At 36.7% G+C, this 24,836-nt stretch overlaps 1 protein-coding gene across 1 annotated transcript in view; it reads left to right on the forward strand.

Moving 5' to 3' along the window:
• LOC131046697 (uncharacterized) overlaps nt 1-21,430 on the forward strand; it is a 69,598-nt gene extending 48,168 nt beyond the window's left edge. The window contains exons 5-7 of the mRNA XM_057980478.1: nt 20,185-20,262; nt 20,348-20,431; nt 20,790-21,430. Of these exons, the coding sequence (XP_057836461.1) occupies nt 20,185-20,262; nt 20,348-20,431; nt 20,790-21,152 (525 nt within the window). The 3' untranslated portion in view covers nt 21,153-21,430. The remainder of the gene's footprint in view (nt 1-20,184; nt 20,263-20,347; nt 20,432-20,789) is intronic.
• Nucleotides 21,431-24,836: the final 3,406 nt, after the last annotated feature.

Raw genomic sequence — 24,836 nt, forward strand, 5'->3', positions numbered from 1 at the left:
CTAGCATAGATGAAGACCTTGCTCCTGAGCTTCAGAGGGAGAGTCTTGAGGAAAATGAAAATGAAACTCAAAACCCACCTAGAGAAAATTTCAAGAAAAGACCACTATGGGCCACCAAAATTGTAGAAGAAGCTCAGAAGTATGCTGCCCCTTCAGGGACTTTTAGAGAAAGCAAAAGACCTAACAAACTGACCAACTACGTTGCTCTCCTGAATAATCTCTCAAGAGTAGAACCTACTAATGTATCAGATGCACTTAAACATCAAGTATGGAAGAATGCTATGATTGAAGAATACCAATCCATTATGAAAAATGATGTTTGGGAAATTGTTCCTAGGCCGACTGGCAAATCTGTTGTCACCTCAAAATGGCTCTTCAAAATCAAGCACGCTGCAGATGGCAGCATTGAGAAACATAAAGCTAGATTTGTAGCCAGAGGGTTTTCTCAAAAGGAAGGAATTGATTATGAGGAAACATTTGCACCTGTAGCCAAATACATTTCAGTAAGAGTAGTCTTAGCCATTGCAGCATCAAAGGGATGGAAAGTTCATCAAATGGATGTTAAGACAACATTCCTTAATGGAGAGATCTCAGAAGAGGTATACCTAGAGCAACCTGAAGGGTTTGAGATTCATGATGCAGAGTCACATGTGTGTAGACTCAAGAAAGCTTTCTATGGGCTTAAACAGGCTCCCAGGGCCTGGTATGAAAGAATTGATACCTATCTCTCAAAATTAGGCTTCTCCAAGAATGATGCAGATCCTAATCTCTACTATAAGCAAAACAAAGGTGATATGCTAATATTAATTTTATATTTTGATGATTTGTTAATCACAGGAAAAGACCACCTCATAGATCAGTGTAAGAAAGACCTTGCTAAAGAATTTGATATGAAGGACTTGGGACTCCTTCATTACTTCCTAGGGTTGGAAGTATGGTAGAATACTGATGGCATTATACTAAACCAGGGTAAATATACCTTGGACATTTTGAAGAGATTTGGAATGCTAAACTGCAGACCCATGACCTCTCCAATGGAAACAAACCTTCATAAACTTAAGGAAGCAGCAACAGAATCACAAACATCAGATCCTACTCTATATAGGCAAATGATTGGGTCTCTGATGTATCTTGTAAATACAAGACCAAATATATGTTATGCAGTTAATGCATTGAGTCAGTTTATGTGTGAGCCTAAGGAGATCCACCTAATTGCAGTAAAACACATTATGAGATACTTACAAGGTACTCTAAACCTTGGTCTCAAATATGAGAAAGTTGATCTAGACCTACACGGATTTACAGACTTAGATTGGGCTGGAAGTGTGACTGATAGGAAAAGCACTTCAGGGTGTTGCTTCAGTTTAGGCTCAGCCATGATATCCTGGATCAGCAGAAAGCAGTTTTCTATGGCTCAGAGTTCCACCGAAGCCGAATACATTGCAACTTCCATGGCTGCTCGAGAGGCAGTATGGCTTAGGAAGTTGCTTGTGGTATTGTTTGGAGAGCCTATGAAACCAACTATCATACATTGTGACAATCAGAGCTGCATAAAACTTTTAGTAAATCCAGTGTTCCATGACAGATCCAAGCATATTGAGATTTCATACCACTATGTGTGAGATATGGTAGACAAGAATGTGATCCAATTAGAATATGTTTGTATAGGAGATCAAACTGCAGATATTCTGACCAAACCTCTTTCCAGAGTGAAGGTTGATCACTTCAGAAAAGGTTTAGGTATGATAGAAAGGTAAGTTGCTTTGTAATCTGTATTTACATATCAATAAGATGTTTAATGTGTAAACTTCTTTGTCATGATAGGACATTATGGATTTTATCCCATGGGTTCATATCTAAGAGGTGACGATCTCTCAAGATAATGAACACTTGTATGTAGACATTATAAGGTGACGATCTTATGATGTCCAAACCAGTTATCATGTTGGATCTCTGGTATGTCATGGATGTGCCATGATTGTGTTGTGGTAAAACATTTGTATAAGATGTTAGTGCACATACCACAACTTGGATAAGATGAGAATTTAATCATTCTTATATGTTTATCCTTAAGTATTACATGTTTAGGCAATACTGATATCACATGCTTAGGTGATATCCTGTCATCACAAGATTGATGTGATGAACATTTGTATCATGTGTTTAGGTGATACTTCATATCATGTGATTAGGTGATATGATTTTCTAAAGAGTCAGATTGTGTAAAGAATACTGACCATCATTTGAATTGTGATGCTTGATATATTGTTTTCATTTATCTTACCTAGCTAAGAGGGAGTGTTAATGCATTATAGCTTCGGTAAGATAAATGATTGAATGAGAGATAAAATGAGAGATAAATGAAGTCTCTCATTCAATCATTTATCCTATCGATAAACTATGATGAAAAACTTCAAGCTATTGTTCCTTCATTTGATGATCATTCTTCATTTGTATATGTTCAATCTACTTAGTTCGATCAATGCTTAAACTATCGATAATCATATCATAGCATAGAATACCGATTAAATTTGGTTTACATTATAACTGTGATCACTGATTATTATCGGGCTAACCAATGTATTCTGATTTATATCGGTTGATATATTAAACAGTGAACAATAACGGTTATCGGGATTAACTAGTATACACCGATTGTTAGCGGGTGGCAAATTAAGCATACACCGATTGGTATCGGATGATTAGTTAAGTGTACACCGATTGGTATCGGGTAGCAAGTTAAGTATAAACCGATTGGTATCGGGTAGCAAGTTAAGTATAAACCGATTGGTATCGGGTAGCAAGTTAAGTATACACCGATTGGTATCGGGCTGTTAATTAAGTAAACACCGATTGGTAATTGTAACGATGAGTCAAAGGGTGCGATCAAGTAATGTCTTGATCGGTCATGTCTAAAAGACATGACCGGTCAAAGCATTGCTTGATCCTCCCTGCTTGCATATACATATCAATTGGCATTTGTGAGAAGGACATCGAAATCAATAAATGCTCCTCTCACCTGCAATATAAAAGAAGATAATCAGATTTATCATATTAAATAGATAATACATAGACAAAAGTAAAGATAACCTACAATATAACTTGCATTTTGAATTGAGAATTGAATAACAATTACAAGAAGATGGTATCTTATGTCATCCTCATAACTCCAACATCATTGGTCACATGTCTTGAGGTTTTCCCTTGGCAAAATGGTGTGTTCCCACTAGCTATAGGTTGAGAGGGATCATCATTTTCTTGGCCACGATCACATTTATCATCTTTTCTCCCTTATCGAGTTCACATGAAGACCTTTGACAACTTCGCCACACACAATCAACCTTGAAGAGTTCGCACAATAGCCTTATACAAGTTCACATGAGTGAAGGAAAGATCGCTGCTAGGAGAGCAGATATCATTTGCATGAGATGATTATTTTTGTAATGACTTCATTTGCTGTTATATTTATATCCCATCTTTGGCGCCAACCCTCAAGTCGGCTTGCATTTAGTTTATTGATTTATTTTATTTATTGCCTTTAACGTTACAAGTTTGGGTCCAGCCCAAAGCTACAATTAAGTGTCTCCACGTTACAAGTTTGGGTCCAGCCCAAAGTTACAATTAATTTCCTCCACGTTACATGTTTGGGTCCAACTCAAAATTCGATTTACATAAGAGAGAATACATTTGTATTTAGAATGCAATAATCAGGTATTCGAGTTAGCTATTATTTTCAACATTCTCAATTTCACTGTAACATGTAAATAGAATTTAAATCCTTAAAGAATACATGCATACAAAGCCACACATTGACAAATACATTGCCAAGACGAAACAAAATATCCTTGATATTCTATTTCATATGAAATTTAGGAATACAACTGGAGACAGTCCTTGCAAACATCTTGCATTCTATCCATTAACTAATTGAAATATTTACAAGGACTCTAACATTCCTTCATTATGAGACTACCCAACCCTAGATAGCCTTGCTTCTAATTGCCCAAAATTTTCAAAACCCCTAATCATGGCTTTGGTATTTCTTTTATAACAATAAGGAATGCAACAAGCTACTAGCTATTTACATGTGTCCAAATTTTTTAGCCAATTAGCCCATTTACAAAGGATATGACCCAGTAGAACCGGTTGCCTCTATTTTGTCTTGAAGTGAAACTACCTAGCTGGTTATACATGAAAGCTTTGGTGCCAAGGTTAGAGCGCTTCTACAAAAACCAACCACCTTGTGAGCCAAGCTACAATCAATCATGGGTGGTTATTGATGCAGAGAAAACTAGGATGAGGGATTCTCGTTACTCATCCTGGTAGGGGAGAACTTTGAGAATTTCTAACAAGTAGGATTGTATGGCTCCAAACCCGCATCTTCAACACTCCCACCCTTCGTTGTCTCCACAACTTAATTATTCTGAGAGGAAAAATTGGTTGACAGAGATATCAAAATTATTTGTAAACCACAGGTAAAGCCTGTAGTTGCACTCATGATTTTTAACATCTCCCTGAAAACCGTTAGCATTTTCAATACCCCTTTGGCTACAAGGTATAATATCCATCTGCTTTTCTTCAAGACTTCTGCAATTTTTCAGCAACACGATCTTTTTTAACCATTTGTCCAAATGCCAAAACTTCGTTGTATTCTCCATGCACGTCACTTTGCGACCAATGTAAACAAAGAAGTAACTTCTTTCAACAGAAACTGTTAATCGCTAGGAACATCTCTTTCTCTCACAACTCTGTGATATAGCTCATATATTATACTACCACTTTATTGCGATCAACCATACTTTTTGAAACATAAAGTGGTGACAACTAGTTGTCCAACTCACACATTTAATCTCGTTTGCACAATGCATTGATCTGTGCAAGTCGGTCTTTTCGGCTGTTTTTGCATCAGTAAATTGTGTGAGAAGCTCATGATGACCTTGATTTTCTAACATCTATACACAACTCAACAACTTGAATATTTCTCGCACCGACATTTTTGGACTTTTACAAATTCACTAGGACATTCTTGCAATTTTGATGGCATGGCTAATGATTCTGGCTTGCATTGATTATCGGGACCTTTTTCGTTGGGAAATTGCACCATATTCTAAATTCCATCTGTCAATCTTTCTCCTTACTAGGCAAACACAGACAACCCGAATTGGTCCTCATCAACACTTTTCTGTCCACATGGCACTACACGGGAGCTGACAACTCATTGCGACCCTTCGAACACAACGAGATACTTAGGTTTGCCCTCCCTTGTAATCCACATACGTGTCATGTTGTTCGGTAGGGACCACTTTATACTTATCCACTTTATCGATCCCGTTTGCCTGCAAGGTGCCTTACCTATTGAACACAACCCCTACGGGAATTCGGGGTTAATCCAACTGTTCGGTCTCTTTCTGTCCATTTCTCCCCACAAACCCGCACGTTCAATTGAATGTCTTGCCTCCACACTATGGGATTGCGGGCTAGTTACATCTCTCATCTCTTGCCTTCTCACACATCTGTGTGGCAACACAAAAGACACTTATCGACAAAGCAGGGCCGCGTGGCACCATCTGATTTGTCATTTACCCGCATACCTGCATGATTGCACAGGGAGCAATTGACAACATCGCAGGGTTGCGGGGCTTTATACTTAGGTGCATTTTTCAATCACATGAGAAAATCAAAACTTAATGAAGGGTCGAGGGGTCGTTGCATTTAAAAGCTTATGCAAATAAAGATAAGTCCTCGGGGTGACCTAATTAAATGATAAGAGCATCCTAGGGAACATATGGAGGGGCCACAATTTTGAAGATGCTAACACACTCATCACTCATGGATCCACAAAAGCAATCATCAATTATCAAATCAAGCAAACAATCAATCAGCAAGTCATACTATCAAATCAGCATTCAGTCAATCATCATTCACCAATATATGAAACCAGCATTCATTACATCATCACTCTTCAATCACTTAATCAACCATCACTTAATCATGACTCACCAATACTTCAAGTCATACAATCAAAGTAATTTATTCAATTGAAGGGATCAGATCTGACATTGATAACTAATTCAGGCATACAGCAGTTTGATATTGTATTTGTGATTTGGTATGGGTTTTCTTGTGTTGTATATAGCATAACAAATCTGTTAATGATTTCTTATTGCTGAATAATGTGTATACAGTTTAGGAAAATGATATTAACATATGATTGCTTATATATATATACATGCCATAATGTAGGGCTCTTTGTATGTTTTGCTTAAATGTTATAATCAGCCATGATAGGGTTTTAAAGGGCTTTCAAGCAGGGGAAACAGCATTGGGATCCTCCTCTATGTACATGTTGATTTGTGTTGATGCACAATTGAACACAGAATAAAATACCCAACTATTTTACCCTCTCTTGAAAACAATCATCTCAGATGCTAAATATCTGATCAACTAAGACGATTCCAAGGTTTCTGTGGTCAGTTCTTGACATGTGGGTAACTCAATGGCTGATGTGATTTGCTGTTTTCACTTGGGGACTTACACAAATGTTCTTAACAATATCAAACTTGTTCACGAATGGACATGGGTTGCCAATGGTTTTCGAAAGGTTTTGCAATTGAGCTTGATCTATTCTAACAAGGTTTTTTCAAATAAAATGCAAAAGGAATGAGGGTTTAGAAATTCTAATCTAAAACCTAGAATGCAAGACATAGTGAATGATTCAATGAAACTCAACTAGGCAAGGTTTCACCATCAAAGAACAATTCAACACTTGCTTAGTGCAATCATCTAAGGTAAGGTTGTAGATGTTCAAATTATCACCATCAACATCAACACCATCAAGGCAATGCATACCAATGGATGTGCAATAATTGAAGTGAAGTTCAGTTCAATTCCAGTTGACCACACAAGGCAAACTTACAATCAGCAAGAAGCTAGTGGTATGGATTATACGAATTTCATTCGAATGCATATAACACTTCTTTAATTCAATCTAAAATACTTGAAAGCAAATTCTAATATAAATTCTACTCTAAATTTGGAGGCAATGAGAACCACAAATGCATACAAAATCTAAACAAAACCACCACACTTGAGTGATTTGTATTCAAACTTGTAGCATGTAGATGACAATTCTCAAAAATCTCTCTTACAAATGAGAGGCAAATGGGTTTATATAGAGTCTCAAATGAAATGAATGGCCAAGATTCATTTAGAATCAAGGTCCAAGATTTTGCCAACACTGCCCTAAAATAACCCTAATTAGGGTTTGCATAAAAAAGAAGAGGTCCAATAGGATGATGCCTAGTCATCAAGCAAAGAGTCTTCTAGAAGATTCCAGCTTGCATCCCTCTCTCTAGTAGCATGCTCCACGAATCTGGCTAAGATTGAATTGAGTTCATCGTGACACTGGGTAAAGCTTCCTATTGTGCATCGATCACATCCAAGGCATCTGAGCAAGTATCAAAGATACTTTCCCAATCCGGCATAATCTTCTGTAAATTGTGGATGTGAACCACGAGAGAAACCAAATCATCTATCTAATTCTTCTTCAAAGATTCTAATTGACTGAAGTAGATAAACTTCATCTTTTCTTTCAATTCTTCCAAGTTCAATTTGTTGGGAGCATGGACATTCAGTCCCAATAACTCTTCAATGGATGTAAGGATCTTGGATTGTATCTCTTGGATCGATCCTTCCATTGCTGTGTAATCCTGTTTTGTGTGATCATAAGCTGACTTCCGCATGACCAATGAACAATACCGTCCCTGAAAATCATAAACATCCCCTTCTTGAATAACTCCCTCTTGGATCAATGTGGGCTTTGGGATTCACTTCAACACCCTGAGACGAGGTATAGTCCTCTCCTGCACTGGTTGGAAATCATCCCAAACTCCTTCCAAGTATTGCATCTTGAATATGAGCATTGATTTGTGAAATGCTTGGACAAAATGAGCTAGAAAATCATCCACTTGCTTTGAAATATCTTCAATCCACTTTCCAACCTCCTGATGTGTATTCCTTGCTGCCTCATAGTCAAAAGGGAATTCATGCTCAATTGCAATAGGTGAGACAAAAGTAGGATCCTCACGCCTTTGGGAATTCATCCCTTCAATATATTCCTTGAGTCTCCTATTCTCATTTTCAAGCATTTCCTTCTTCTCAATAGTTCTATTCAATCGTGCCTCAATTGCCTTGACCATGTCATTCAACTCCTAAAATTCTTGCTTCTTTGTAGTAGGTCCAAGGTCAATTGTGGTGACTTGATAATTCATAGGAGTGACATCATCTTTGGCCTTATCACCCATCAGATGGCCATTTGTGCGATTCGCACATCTTTATTATCTCTAGTGATCTTAGAGAGAACCTTAGCTTTCTCTTGCTCCTTTTCTTTGCCAACCTTGGCTAGGAAATCATCAATATCCTTTGTGGGTTGTGTCTCTATCATTTTCTTCTTCTCCATGCTCTGCAGCAACCAATCGGGAATAGTAGAAATTTTCATCCCGTCTTCGAGGCTCTTATCTTGATCAAGTCCTCTCAAGGCTAAATAACATCATCATCCATGTCCTTGTCCTTAGTTAAATCCACCACATTGTTGCCCAAGTTGACCTCTAATTGAATTGTAGGAGATCCTGACTGTTCTTCATCATCATCATGTGGTGTCGACTGTGCTGTAGCATGTAACTCCTGATTGGTCTCTAGTAGGATTTCCGTATTGGAATACCGTTTGGACTCATCATCCTTCTCCTTCATAGATGAGGAGCTCATGGTGGAGTGAGGAGTGTTGGACTTATGTTTCTCCTGTCTTGAATTCTGGCTAACAATCTCCTTGCCCTTTGCTTGCAACTCTTCAGGCATGCCCTTTCTTCTCTTGGGAGCCTAACTCTCCTCATCATTATGTGTCCTTATATTGTTGACTGTTCTCTCATCATCATTGAGAGAAGGCTCCTCATTTCTCATTTTATCATTGGTAAAGGTGACCTTCATCTTTCTCAACTCATTGACGTACTTGTCCACCCATTCCCTGGAGTAATCATTCACTTCTCTCATCAATACATTCAAGTCTACCAATTTGGGCTGTGTCCAACTGGGTAACATGATAGGCACATCCTTCTCATTTGCGTATTGCGGATGGACATGGTCATCGTCATCCTGAACCTGATTTGGAATGGAGAAGAGATTACACTTCCTCATGAAATTCATTGACATACAATACCACTTCCTCTTCCTAACTGCGAGCTCATCCATGAAATTAGCCCAATAGTCCTCAATGTCGATTCTATGTGTGAATATTCCTCCCTTGATCGTTACAATATTCTGAATGGATCAAATCGATCACTGCTCTTACAGGTTCCAAGATGATAGAACTCCAATTCTTCAATAACTGAATTAGTTGTTGTTGCGGTGTGACATACCTCCAATGTCTTTCCAAGTACAATTGGAAGAGTTAACCCTGTTCTATGCTTCTCCTTTTGGAGGAAATCATACTCCAAAAGTTGTCTCACTACCTCCCCTAAGATCATCCTGTCCGTCAGGTACCTAGGAAGCTTATATGGTTTAGATTAAAATCCTTGAATCCGTAGATATGTGAAGGTAGGAAACTGTATATACCATGATCCATATTTCTCAATAAGTGTAGTTGCCTCCTTGGTCAAACGTTTGTGGATCTCGCCTTGTAGTAGTCTTGTGATGTTCATGGTGAAAGCATCGTTCACCCTTTTGTAATGTTCAATTTTGTGCAGATGGAGTTGTGGATAGCACTCATAAACTCTGAACTATCCTGGCCCATTCCTGACTTCGCCCTTGTACACAACAAATCTGGCAAGTACGTAGACAAGGTAGGAGGTCATACTGAATTTCTTCATTTTCTCCAAACCTCTCAATTGGATATCAAGATTATCACTTATGATTTTCGCCCAGTTGATCACCATATACCCTTTGTTATCTCCTTAATAAAATAATATATCCAATTCTCAAATAGTGACCCTTGAGGCGTCCCATGACTTGGTTGAGCAAAAATACCAAGTCATTGTACTCATCCTTGAAGTCTGAACATAGAAGTCTCTTGGGCAATCTGGAGTGGTGACGTCTTGTCTCAAGGACCCACTCGTTGTTCACAACTGTCATACATGCTTCCGCTCTCTTTTCAAATGTTGCTAAGGCTTCATCCTTAGTTATCTCTTGCATGTCCGCATTTCTAGGGATTGCAAATACTTCTCCAATTGATTCTTTAGCTAGGTACGCAAGTACTGCTCTCTTAGGTGATCTGATCATTCTAGTCTGAGGATCATAATGCTTTGCGCATTCAATTATAAGTTCACTGCATTGGATGGATGGAAAGCTAGCTGCATTGTAACTTCCACTCTTCATGATATCAGCCGATACGGTTGAAGGAAGATGATTCTTCAATCTGAACATTCTTTGCCTCATTTGCTTCATGTCCAGGTACTCCATGTTCGTATCCGTGACCTTCCATGGAGATGATATCAGCGACTCCGGATACAAGCCCTCTTGGACAACTTTCAGTTGACGTTTCCTCGCTGCTATCGGCCTTAGACATGGCACCTGTACGAAGCTCGAAGTCAATATCATGACAAAAATATCTCTAATAGTTTGTTTTCAGAATTTCCTAAGTTCTGATTTCTAATAATTTTTTTACATTTAAAGGCTCAAAATCAGAAATTTCAATGATATGGAACATAAATTCTGAAAACCTCATGAATTTCAATCAAAATGGGGCTCAAAACCCCTCTTTAAACCTGATTTTCAGACTTATTTGGGGTCTGATCATAAAACATAAGTCTGAAGACACCTGGTATACTTAGAAAATAAAGTATTTGAAGCTCAAAAATGTATACCCAGGTTTGAAATCACTCAGAAATTGGTGTATTAAAGTTTGATCTTTTGATATTGAAGTCTGGATGCACCCTCTGTTGGTCTGAATATGGATGATCTTGGCTGCTCCAACATGTCTCAGGTCTGGATTCTGAGTTTGGAGGTCTGAATACACTCAAAAAATGACAAATTTCAGATGTTAAAGTTGTAACCAAAGTCTTGTTTTCTGAGGACAAAATTTGAATACGCCCTCCAATTGTCTGAAAACGTCTCTCAAAAGTCTGAAAACACTCAGAATAAGCTCCACATTAATGGCTGGAAGTGGTCACAGCCATGGCACACCTCCATACTTGAGTTGTTTTGCCTCTCTAGACTCCAAATGGGCCACGCCTGGGCACAAATAAGTGGCTGGGAATGATGTATCAGTCTGAGAATAATGCTGGTAATTGAAGTTTCAGACTATACCAGTAATGGTGTCTTGACACAAATGTCTTCAATCTCCTCAACAATGGCGCCCCATGACACTTAGGCAAAATTACTCCCTTCACTACAATGGCGCCTCAAATAAATCACTTCAAATCGCCCCCAAATGTGAGGCGATCAGCCACACACAAAGTCGCTGCCTCTCCAATAATGGTGGCGCCACAAATAGAAGTCGCCCCAATCAGCAATGGTGGCCCTCAAAAACCTGCAAATCTTCTCCAAAAATGGTGAACTCCCACACTTGGACAAATTCGAACCCTCCAACCAGCAATGTCACCTCCAATCAGCCTTCAACTTGTCAAATCAATGGCAATATCATAATATTTTAATGTTGGCTGGGTGTTTTTATTCATGTTTTCACCTTCCAAGTTCACCACACAAGCAATGTGGGATAAAAAAATCGCTTTATATCAGCTTGGTGGAAAATTGATTTGCATTGGGATAACATATTTGGTATTAAATGCATTACAATTGATTATTAAATGATTGTGACAAGGCAAAATTAAATCATTTGGGGCACACTTGTCATTAAAACCTTCATCACATTTAAGTCCAGCCACTTGGGGAAAAAATCGATCCCTATCTGGACAAATTATTTGCATTAAAAATCACCCAACTTGCAAATTTTAATCTTGAGGGGAAAATCGACCATCATCAAGACAATAAAAATCCATTATTTCATGCACTTTGTCCAAAAATCTGCCTTCCAGGAGAAAACCAATGCCTATCTAGACAAATAAATTCACCAATTCATGCTTTACAATTGATTATTAAATGATTGTGATAAGGCAAAATTAAATCATTTGGGGCACACTTGTCATTAAAACCTTCATCACATTTAAGTCCAGCCACTTGGGGAAAATGGATCCCTATCTGGACAAATTATTTGCATTAAAAATCACCCAACTTGCACATTTTAATCTTGAGGGGACAATCGACCATCATCAAGACAATAAAAGTCCATTATTTCATGCACTTTGTCCAAAAATCTGCCTTCCAGGGGAAAACCAATGCCTATCTAGAGAAGCTAACTTTAATTAACTCTTTTGAAACTGTCTGCCTCTTCAACGAATCCTTGCTTTAACCTCCTTTGTCTTCAATATGCAGGATGGATGGTGTACCTTTCCTTGGAACACTGGACTAGAGAAGGTCGTCCTTGTTGATGCTGGACTGGAGAAGGTCGTCCTTGTCTTGGCTTGGTCTTCTTCTAGACAAGGACGACCTTCTCCAGTCTAGCATCATCAATGAGAGCTTGAAGGTGTCCAAGTCTTCTATGCCATAGCTCGCTTGACTTAGGTGCTTCATGAAAGAGAGCTTGAACTGGATGAGCTGAAAGCTTATATAAGCTCTCATACCGATTTCCATTGACACGAGCTGATTTGATGCTGGACTTCTCAGGCCTGAGAAGTCCAGCATCAAATCAGCTCGTGTCAATGGAAATCGGTATGAGAGCTTATATAAGCTTTCAGCTCATCCAGTTCAAGCTCTCATTCATGAAGCACCTAAGTCAAGCGAGCTATGGCATAGAAGATGATGCTGGCACTATATGTGCAGCAAGGCACACCCTAGTGGAAAATCGTCCTTCATCTAGACTCAAAAATTAATCAAAATAGTCACCAAGGGAATTTTGAACTCCATCTAGACAATAAAAGTTCATCAAAATTCATTAATTCATCCTAGTGGAAAAATGCACCTTATCGAGACAACACAATTCTGTCCATACTTAACTCTGTCACACTCATTTTCCAACCTCGTGGAAATTCAAACCTCATCTGGACAAATTGTAGCACTTAACTTGGTCATCTTTACCTCTGGTGGAAAAATGTGGTCCATTTGGACAAACTTTCCATGTTCAATTTCGCTTAAAAGGTTTGGTGGAGAAAACGACTTGTAAAGACGTAATACGTTCTAAATTCAATAATAAAACGAAATACTCTTTATTCTTAAATAAACTCATAATTCCTTTAATAAGTCTATTTACTTCCACTATTCCATCCTTAGCTCTAAATGATCATTCCATTGATATCATAATAAACACGAGATTTCTATAAAGAGATTAGGATTCTTTATTCATTAAGAAAATGTAGTAGTATCTCAATCATATCTACATACAATACTTAGGCCTTTCTAATGCCTTAAGTTCAAATAACAAGAAAAATATAAAGTAAAGGATGAGATGCATCCATTGATCTACAATCCAAGCTATCCTCAATGCAATCTTTAGAATGAAGACAAGAACAAGATTCAGGTGCTTTTTCCAACCCAACCTTGAAGCTTGCACTTCCCCGGAATTCTTGGTCAATCAAGAATACCCGACACTGCACGAATTGCTTAGCAAAAAGAATTCGATAGACAAGATGGAATCTAGTGCGTGTCTAGAATTATGCATGCATTTTCAATTTTCTAATTCCATAAAGAAACAAGCAAGATCAATCAAGGATATGGTAGAGAGCGTAAATAAATATATCCATCTATTTCAATGGTCAATAAGTTACTCGGCCGAGTATAATGCCATGCATATCAATAAAATATAGTTTGGAAAAACAAACCATTCTCTCTATAATTCCACATTCGACACCTGTCCCAGAAGGTAACTTTCCCACAAACACAAACATATCTAGCTTTCCTATTGTTTGTATGGTATCCAAAAATGAATATAAAAGAAGACAATCTTTCGTTTACAACCAATACATCTATTAAGAATACAATCTTTCACTTCTATCTTTTCAAATAAATCAAGGATAAGAATTAAAAATAAGGTGGTGTAACACATGTATGCATATTTAGCATATAAACAAAATCAAAATTCAAAAATAGAAATTATGAGTATACATTCTTTTATCTATTTCTCATAAAATCCAAATAGCGTAGTCATACATCTTATGGTTTCAAATTTCCAAGTTTAGAATGCATAAGTTCTCTATCTTTCCACATGTTTTTGACTATCTACTTCTTTTCTCGAATAACATATTTAGTTTGATACTAACAGGTATTTTTCATGATCTATGAATTCAACTAGCTAATTTTAGTAATTTACCAAAAATGATAATTCAAATTGCACATAACTATATGGCTTTTTCAAACGAAATTTCAAATAATCATCATGACTTCTATTGCAAGAAACTAATTCAGAAATTAAACTCTTTTCTTCACTAATGATCTAAACAAACAAATCTCAAGATAATTCTGTTCTTATACTATAATTATAAAATAACCTATTACTTGTTTAAGAGCCTACCTCTGAAAATTTGAGCCAAGACTGATATGATCAATGCTAATCTTCTCCAATTCTGACTGCAATACTTCTAGATTTCCAATTCTTTTCTTCCTCTATGCTGTTCAATCCTTTAAGTTCTCTCCTCTCTATTCTCTAACCTCTCTTCTCTATTCACTATTTTTCATTCTTTTTGTTCTATTCTCACCATTCTCTGCATATACTTACTGTCTTTTCCCAATACCGTCTCCTCCTCTGTTCTCCTAATGATCTATATTTATGCAGATCGCATGAAATGTTTTCTGCTATAATTTGGCCTTACTCCTACTACTATTATTGTTTTACCGTGCCACCCATGCATATCCATTGGCATGTCGAGCATTTTGCATGGCCCATGGCCAACGTATCATACCACACAGTGCCTGTTCCAACGGTTTTACCACGTCTAACAGTCTGTGTTAAACTTGCAGTTCGTGTTCAACACAAACACTAAGTGTTTGTTCAGTTGCATGGTTGATATACTTATTGACCTCCCTTTGCAAATCGTATTCTATGAACCTTTGTGGCATTAAAGACCATGCCAAGTCGAGTTCAGTCATATCGACTACTCCTTGCAAACATGCAATATGCTTTGTTAAATATGACATGGCATTAATAAGTCCGCCAAACCATATCGGTTAATATGCCATTTAAATAAATCACTTTTCATGTTTATATTTAAATTTATAAACAATGAATTTTCATAAAACAAAATAATCAAATATATTTACATATATTATAACTACATATGTATATACATGTATATGATCGAGTTATTATTCAAACTCATATACATATATAATACGTATCATTATTTATATATAAATATAACTATAGTAATAAATCAATTCAAGTTTAATTATCTTTTCTTTTTCAAGACATTATATAAATCATATATGTATATCGAATTCATACACACACACACACACACACATATATATATATATATATATATATATATATATATATATGTCATTATCTAGAAATCAAAAAGTGGAAATATAAGCACGATATTGTTAGAGTAATCGGGTCTTTACTTGATTAATTAAACGACATTTGTTTAATTAATTACGTTCCCCTTTATCTCTTTTACACTTAAGCTAACATTAGGTGCATAATAATTATTAATTATTATGTGCAAGCCTAGGGTTTTCCCTTTTAGGGTTTCTTGACCTATTAGAGGTTGAATCTTTTCTTTTGTATCATTATTCTATTACACATTTTTGTGAGTATTGAGCTTTCATCTTTTTGAGCATTTTTCTATGTATTTGGTTTCTCTTTGTTGCTTCCTTGCATCTCCTTGTAACAGGTTTATTTCAGCTTGCAGAGATCATTTGGGCTCCTGTGGTGTTGTATTTCTCAACTCTCACATGGTATTTCTCGCAACCCGGTAGAGCATCAGTGGATGAAGCACATTGAGCTTCACATGCATTTCATCCGCCAGTTGATTCATGATGGCTCTCTCATTCTGGAGTACATTCCCACTGCTGAGCAGGTTGCAGACATCTTCATGAAACCTTTTGCATCACCGCGCTATCTTCAGTTGCGCTCTATGCTTGGGGTGAAGGAAGTTGTCCTTGGGGGGTCTTTATGAGGCCTTCCTTCTTATTTCTTTCAGCATGTTCTTTTATCTTTTTTTGGAGAGGAGTTTTTTCCCACTGGGTTTTCTCCTTTTTCTCCGTTTCATAGAGATTTCATTGTATTTGTGTACCTGATCAGGCCTTGTTGCCGGGACTCATCTTTCCTGCTTTCAGTAGCTGTTCTAGGTTTTAGCTTCTCCCTAAGTTTAGCTTAAGGGGGGGTGTTAGAGTAATCGGGTCTTTACTTGATTAATTAAACGACATTTGTCTAATTAATTAAGTTCCCCTTTATCTCTTTTACACTTAAGCTAACATTAGGTGCATAATAATTAATTCTTTTATTAATTATTATGTACAAGCCTAGGGTTTTCCCTTTTAGGGTTTTTTGACCTATTAGAGGTTGAATTTTTTATTTTGTATCATTATTCTATTACACATTTTTGTGAATATTGAGCTCTCATCTTTTTGAGCATTTTTCTGTGTATTTGGGTTCTCTTTGTTGCTTCCTTGCATCTCCTTGTAATAGGTTTATTTCAGCTTGCAGAGATCATTTGGGCTCCTGTGGTGTTGCATTTCTCAACTCTCACAACTCTCACAGATATTTCATCCATTTCATAATGAAATTTATTCATTATCTGCACACAAAATGCACATACAATCATCAAAATACATGTATAATCATTTAAAAACACTAAAATCAATCTTTCTTCGAATTAAAGAAATGTCAATTAAGACTACTCATACCAAATTCATCATTCTAATTTAAACAAACACACAAATAAAGTCATTTAAATCATCTATCTTTGCAAGATACAAATTATGAATTCTAATGTTATGTGGTGTGTGAGATTCCATCTATTCTAGCGAAGTCCAAGAGCTAAAACAACTCTACTTGAACCATGTTCTCACCTTCATCCGCGTTCACCTGTTTCTGCATTCACTTGCACTCAATTGCAATGACGATCCCAATTTCATAATAAAAATAATACTGATCATTCAATTGCATTTGAATCTCCTATTTCATTATTATTTTATTTCACTAAAAATTCCATTTCCATTTCATTTCAATTTCATAAATGAAAAATAAGCATTATTTTCCTAATAAAATAATTATAGATAAATATGGTTCGTGACACGACCTTTATCGAGACAATTGTAGTGGAGAATTTTGATGCATCGGGATTTTCCTCAAAAACACATGAAACTCAATGGAAAACGCCCTTCATTGGGACAGAGTCCATTTTACCTTAAAAACTCAGTGAAAAAACGTCTCCCATCTGGACAACTTGATTTTATGCCTTAATTTCATGGGGGAGAAACGTTTCCCATTGGGACAGTGGCAATTTTCAAACTGTAAAAGTCAAAACTTATCAAATTCTATCATTTTGCATCGGGACTTTTATCATTTTAACTCGATTTGAGTGGGGGAAAACTGGAATCCATCGAGATTTTGTGCATATTGACTTAACCTCCTAGGAGTGGAAAAATGACTCCTATAGGACTCTTTGATGCTCAAACACAAAAATAACACCGATTTGCAACACTTACACATATTTTATGCTCAAATTTAAAACTTGTTGCAATCTTAGACTTGCACAAAATCCAGGATCACATAAGCATTTTGACATTTCTAAAACATATGATCCTATTGACTTCAAAATTCAAAATTCAAACCGTAACCGGCACATGGAAAACCTTTGGGCAAGATCATTTCAAAAACGAGGCTTGGGCATCGAAAGCTCAAAACTGCCACCCCGGCTGCCAAAAACATTAACTAACAAGATGTGGAAAGTAGGAAAGAGGGGATCCCCATTTGCAATGGGGCAATGTGTGAAAAGGTCACAATAGTACGCCATCTCATGGTGGTGATTGAGGGTCCCATGAGGCGAAGGGGGTACAAGGAGTACTGCCCTTTGGCTTGGAAGGGAAGGATTCCAGGACACCGTATTGTAAATGCACCCCGACCCTCTATCATGGTGGATCACTATGCCAAGGAATCCAAGGAAGTGGAAAATAATGTCATGATGAAGGGGAATAGTTATAGGACACGTCACTAGATACACCACCTCATATGGATGGCAAGGGCCATATGAGGCCAGGAGGGATGGTATATCCGCTCTTGGGCCTAGGATAGAGGATTTCCAGGGCACCCTATCAAGTTACCTTATTCTAGCTTCCTTATGGTTGAATTTTTCCAACTGGATTAGAGATATCTTATGATTAAATTAATGTTTCCAACATAGTAGGAAAGATCTATGCTTTTGATGTTCCTAATTAAGAAAGTCTATTTTATGGATTATGTTACAAATGGTTTCTAACCTGTTTGCAGGGTCTCAATCAGGTAAATGATATCACTAACCCTATTCCATTTCTTGTTTTACTTAAAATTGTGATTTTAGGGTAAAAACTAGGGCAAAAGCAGAAGGGGACATTACAAGTGCAGTTTCTTTCTTATTCCATTTGTAAATCCCAAGTATAATATAAGTATCATATGAGATCTTGTAAACCTGTCATCATATTCAGTTAAAAATCACAAACAACTCCTTTCATATGCATGCAAAATGTTTGACAAAATGCACATTGAAAATAAGTGCAAAAAGGTGGGTGAAAAAATCTAGGGTGGTTACTACACGCTAGTGTTGGGCGTGGTAGATAAACCTTCTTTTCAGAAGCTTTGCAAAATGATCCCAGAAAGTTGCCTTCTCAAGTTGCTACTTACAGGTCCTTATACGAGGGATTGGAAATTGAGTATTGGAAAGGCTGTCTGCACTTAGGTTGCAAAGAATGTGTACAGTCAACTCGGAAGCATTACAACCATTTCTTTCCATCCAAACAAGCATTGGAGAGTCGAGGACCTTGAAACAAGATTGCAAAGCTGTTGCTAGTACATTTAGAGAATCAGAAACTTCCCCAAACATGAGGTAATGAGGTGGCTGCTGACCCATCAAGGTTTACTGGTAAAAATATAGTCTATTAGGATGAGACAACTGGTCACATCTTCTGGAAAAGCCACACCTCAAGAATTTATTTGAAATGGCTTCAAATTGTGTAGAACATTATTTGATTGCTTCCCTTTCTTGCTAAGGTCCTTTCTTGGTTGACTCTTGGATTATTAGAGATGTGCAAGTATCTTTAGTAAACAATTTAGCTAGTTGCTATTGTTGAGACACGGACCAGCTAGGACTCGAACCTAGGACCTTCCATACGCTGCTGGAGTGCTCTTACCACTGAGCTACTGGCCCCTCTTGGACCAGTCCATTGTCGGTCCGGGTGTGGCTTATTTTCAACACCAACACCCCCCTTTAAGCCACACCTCTCGTGTGCTGGGGGCTCCTAGCCTGGACCTGGCTCTGATACCATGTTAAGACATGGACCAGCTAGGACTCGAACCTAGGACCTTCCATATGCTGCTGGAGTGCTCTATCACTGAGCTACTAGCCCCTCTTGGACCAGTCCATCATTGGTCCGGGTGTGGCTTATTTTCAACACCAACAGCTGTTAGTTTCTTTGGAAGATCCAGGTTTAAGGAAAATGCAGGACAGTTATTCACAGTTGAGGGAAATTGAAGGCTTTCAAACTATGCCACTTAACACAAACTAGCATGGATCCAGAAAGATATTGATTCACTACCTACTGGGCTCAGGCCCAGCATTCTTTCACTGATTAGGAAATAATTTTCTTGTGATCCATCTCTTCAACTCGTGCAAATCTTCCACTCTATGAAATATATGATTTTTTTTATTAAATTGTACAATAAATGTACGAAACTATCTCTTAGATCTTGCAAACCATTTCCAGTACTATAGACAACACTAGAATGAGCTTTATCAAGCTATGACAATATCCTTAATGCTTATGCGGATGTTGAAGTGAAACAAGCAAATAATAATTTGATCAAATATTGGAAGAGAGAACAAGGAAATATATCATTCTTTTGTTTCATATTTTTCTTGCCTTGCAAAATGAAAATTGTATGAAAGAAATTGTGCAGAAGATTATATCATCTGACCGCAGAAAGATCCAACTGATGCTCTTTAGGTGTGGGAAGAAGCAAAGAAGGATTTGGAAGAACAGGAGGCCCAAAAGCAAAGAATTTGTGAGGATCTAAATAGTTTGGTATGTGTTTTATTTCAAATCCTTTGATGCATTCAGATGTCATTAAAATAAAAAGAAAACTTAATTCTTTTCATGATTTCTGTAGGTTAAAGAGAGTGCAGCTGCACAATACTCAAGGTTAGAGGATCTAAAGACGCGGCTAGAAGCATTGAATCCAGAAGAAAAAAAGGTTAGTTTTGAAACTGAGAATGCAATGGCTAATAGACATTTCCCTGAAAGGGCCTTCTGTCAGTACTAGAATCAATCTAATATTATATGACTTTCATCAGTTCTATCTTCAGTTTTGTTCAGATTTTATCTCTAGTTTTGACATCAATATGGAAATAACTGACAAGGATTGTGTTGCAAATAGAGCTGTAATGTTTATTGGTTAAAAAATAACTGTTTTTCCGTGTTCAACATGCATACTGCATAATGGACAAGAATAGTGTAGCTTTTTTCAACTTATATTGATCTCAGGCAGAATTGCTAGATGCATCTGTATGCAATTTAGTTGTATCATTTTGATTTTAACTGTTGCTTTGCAGGAGTCTACAAAAATGGGACCAGTGGCACCAAACAATGTCAAGAATACATCTTCAAGTGAACAACTGAATGAGTCTGAAACCGGCGATTCTGTTACTTCAACAAACTCTCATTCACTTCCAGATCATTCATCAAATACTGGGCACACAAAGCATTCTTCTGAAAAAAAGGGTATTGATAAATCAGATTCAAATGATCAGGGACAATCAATCAAATCAGGGTCTGAACGGCAGCCTTCCCACATAATAAAAGGTCGTACCAATAATGTTAATCGAGGAAAAGGTAATTTGGTACTTCAGAAACCGAAGGATGAAACTGCTTCTGGATGGACTGGTGCTGGATTTGATATTGATGCCAGGAGATGAGATTTGTCATATTGAACTTAGTTTAAAATCTTTGCAAGTACTATGTAATGCTACTTATAAAGCAGAACACAAAATAATTGAATTGCATTGGATTCATTTACTTGGATAGATAATAGGTATTGGTCTCTCAGGGCCTATTTTCCAAAATATTTTCCCATATATTGCATTACAGAAGAAACTCTGTAAAAGCGTTTGGATATTTTAGAGGTGTTCACTTAAATGTAAATGTCTTTTCAAGTAAATAAAAATTTCTCAAATGTTATGTCTCTTTAATCATACATGATGCTTGTGAAGTTTGTAAATAACGTAAATTGTGTTGTAATGGGAGATATTTCCTGAAAGAATTTTTTGGTTCAGCCAGGCAGTATAAATCACACCTGCCTGCACTTTTGGTCAACTGCTAAATTCTGCATCTGCTGTCTTTTTGAATGCACCGGATGGATACACTATGAAGCTTAGAGTGTTTGGCTATGAAACCATGTCTGAGAGATATCTATTCCCAAACATGTTGGACTTGCATCAGCCTTACTCAAGTGGGGGCATATTATTATGTCTCTAATAAGACAAGGAAAGGAGCACGTCCAGTGTGGCTTAACTTGAACCATCATCGCGACACTGTCTTTTCCTTACTAATAGACCATGGCCTGCTTAACTACTTAAATGGTCATTACTGGCAAAGATTTTGCTTTGCTTTGATTATTTTATGGTAAGTGCCCCATTTTTCTCTGAAATTTCTTGTTACCAACTTTGAGTTGGTACAATCTTATCCATGGAACTCAAACCTAAGGAGTTACATGTAGATATATGTTCATAAGGGTTATTCAATCTTTGTGATTTCGTTTTATTTGCATTGTCTTAGGTAATCTTCATATGTTATGGTGGATCTTTGTTGATTGTTAGGCTAGGGTTTTGTGGTTGAATTCATTTAGCCTTTCAATATTGTTATTATTGTTATCCATTTTCACCATACACAGTGTAGATATATGTTCATAAGGGTTATTTAAACATTCAGTTGTGAGCATGTATGTGATGTCCTCATTTTTTTCAGGGTTCTCTCATAGTGTAGTTGGTGTTGGCTTTTTGGGGTTTTTTGATGCACTAGTGAGTTCAAATGGAATAATGGAGATGAACAACACCTTTTGGAGTGATTTCAGACAACTTGTTCGAGACCTTCTATTTTTAGCAATGGACATATTTAGCATTTACTATTTATAGTAAGTTTTAGTGCATCCTAGATTGGCTAGTTTGGTGTTTGGACACTATTTTTAGTAGGTTTCTATTTTTAGTAGAGTTGGCCTCTATTTTCGCAGCAGTGAAATATGTCATTCTTGGATGTTGGGTGAAGTTTACTTATGTTAAAAGAAATATATTTTGATTTTTAGTTAAGTCTATTGTATTGTCACTTTACGACTTAAGTAAATTGTACCCCCTTGGTCTAGTTGCACAACATTGTTTTAAAAGGGGGCTCTTTTATGTCCTTATGTGAGGCTTATTTACAAAGAAATGTTTTATCCCACATGGATTGGTAAAGAGAGTGGAGCATTTTGAGAATGTTATAAAAGCAAACTAGTGAAGTTCATTTGGTATGTTTGGTGGAAGAATTTTGAGAGCTTATTGCTAGAGATAATTTCTCAGAGGTTCTTGAGGACAGAAACCCACTTGAATAACATTCTTCATGCTATTGAGAGACACATTCTAAAGAATACATTGGATGTTTTCATCCAGAAAACATATTGTGCTTCATAGAGATTAAAACTTGCAGTTACAGGGTTTGATTGTCAACCTTTTGGAGGCTGTAGAAGGGCGACTGAGAAAGCTTGATTAAGATTTCATTTGCTATTGTAACCACACTTGCTGGGCCTTTTTGTACTTGTTGAAGCCATCCCATTTTAAGCATTTATTTCAGATTTTATTGGACGTAGGGTTTTGGAGTGGAGTGGCTTGGTTATTGAGGGATCAAATCTTCTGTTGCTGAATGTTTTCTTGTTGCTGTGACTGTTTAGTTCCAATTGCACTATTGCTGGGTTGTTGCTATGAGCTCCTAGGGTTTGGTGCACTATTATTGTTGATCTTTGTAAAAAAAAAAACTCATTTTCCAGCACAACTGTTCTGGGTACGTAAGAAATCTGCTATGTAATCTCTTTCTAATAATAATGTTGCTAGATTGATGAAGAAGCTACTTTTTTTGGGTCTCTCATAAATTTTGGAAATTATTTAGAGTGTTTCTTTTGAGTTTCATGATGTTTAATGTATTCGAAGAGCTGCAAGTTATTTATGTATTTGCATAGCTATTATGGTTGAATGGACTAGCAAACAATATATCAAAACATTACTCAAAAAATTAGAAAAATTGGTATCAAACTAGACTGCAGATTACAGTGGTATCATTGTGTAAATCATCCTGCCAGCCTGTGGAATTTAGTTTAAGTGTGCATCAGATTTTGTGAAATTCACAAAGTTTAACTTGGAAAAAACAAAATGAAGCCAAGAGCAGATCAGAAAAGTGATATTTTCTCAAAGAATTCAATGATACATTTAATGGTGATCAGCCAAGGCATTTGTAGAAAGAAAAGGAAGTGGGAAGTTGGTTTTATACAATTGGATTACAATTGGAGTCTTTGAAACTTTCAGATGATGTTCTCTCTAAGTTGGAGGAATTAGACTCATATTTGTTCAAGGTAGATCAATCAGATTGGAGGATTTTAAATTGGGCTTTAAAGCCATCAATGCTTGCTTCGGTCCACAACACAGGTTATTGGAACATCTTTGTGAAGAAGTGAGTCTTGCAATTGCTTCTTGTTGCAGTGAGATCATAAGAATAACAACTCTTGTAACACCCTATAATGATGACATATTGAAAGTGGTTCTACAACTGATTGTGGAGAGCCTTCATGGGTTACATGATGTCAAAGCCCCTACTTTTGGTAAGAGGGCTAAGATTTTATAAATTATGGCAAGAGCTAGATCATTTGTCATTATGTTGGATCTCAAATGTGATATATTGATTCTTCAAATGTTTCAATGCTTTTTAACCAAAATCAGAAAACAATGTTCAGACAGTGTTAAAGCAAGTATGCAAACTATTTTGTCTTTAATTGTGGATGAAGATGATGATATCTTCAGGTAATTGCAATTAGATTTGTTAGCCATTTGGAGAAAGGAGCATGATATGTAAACTATTTTATAAATTATGGCAAGAGCTAGATCATTTGTCATTATGTTGGATCTCAAATGTGATATATTGATTCTTCAAATGTTTCAATGCTTTTTAACCAAAATCAAAAAACAACATTCAGACAGTGTTAAAGCAAGTATGTAAACTATTTTGTCTTTAATTGTGGATGAAGATGATGATATCTTCAGGTAGTTGCAATTAGATTTGTTAGCCATTTGGAGAAAGGAGCATAATATGTAAACTATTTTATAAATTATGGCAAGAGCTAGATCATTTGTCATTATGTTGGATCTCAAATGTGATATATTGATTCTTCAAATGTTTCAATTCTTTTAAACCAAAATCAGAAAACAACATTCAGACAGTGTTAAAGCAAGTATGTAAACTATTGTCTTTAATTGTGGATGAAGATGATGATATCTTCAGGTAGTTGCAATTAAATTTGTTAGCCATTTGGAGAAAGGAGCATACTATCTCACCTATGGCTTATGAGTTCTCAAAAGGGTTGA

This window comes from Cryptomeria japonica, chromosome 7 (assembly GCF_030272615.1).
Source record: "Cryptomeria japonica chromosome 7, Sugi_1.0, whole genome shotgun sequence".
Lineage (NCBI taxonomy): Eukaryota > Viridiplantae > Streptophyta > Pinopsida > Cupressales > Cupressaceae > Cryptomeria > Cryptomeria japonica.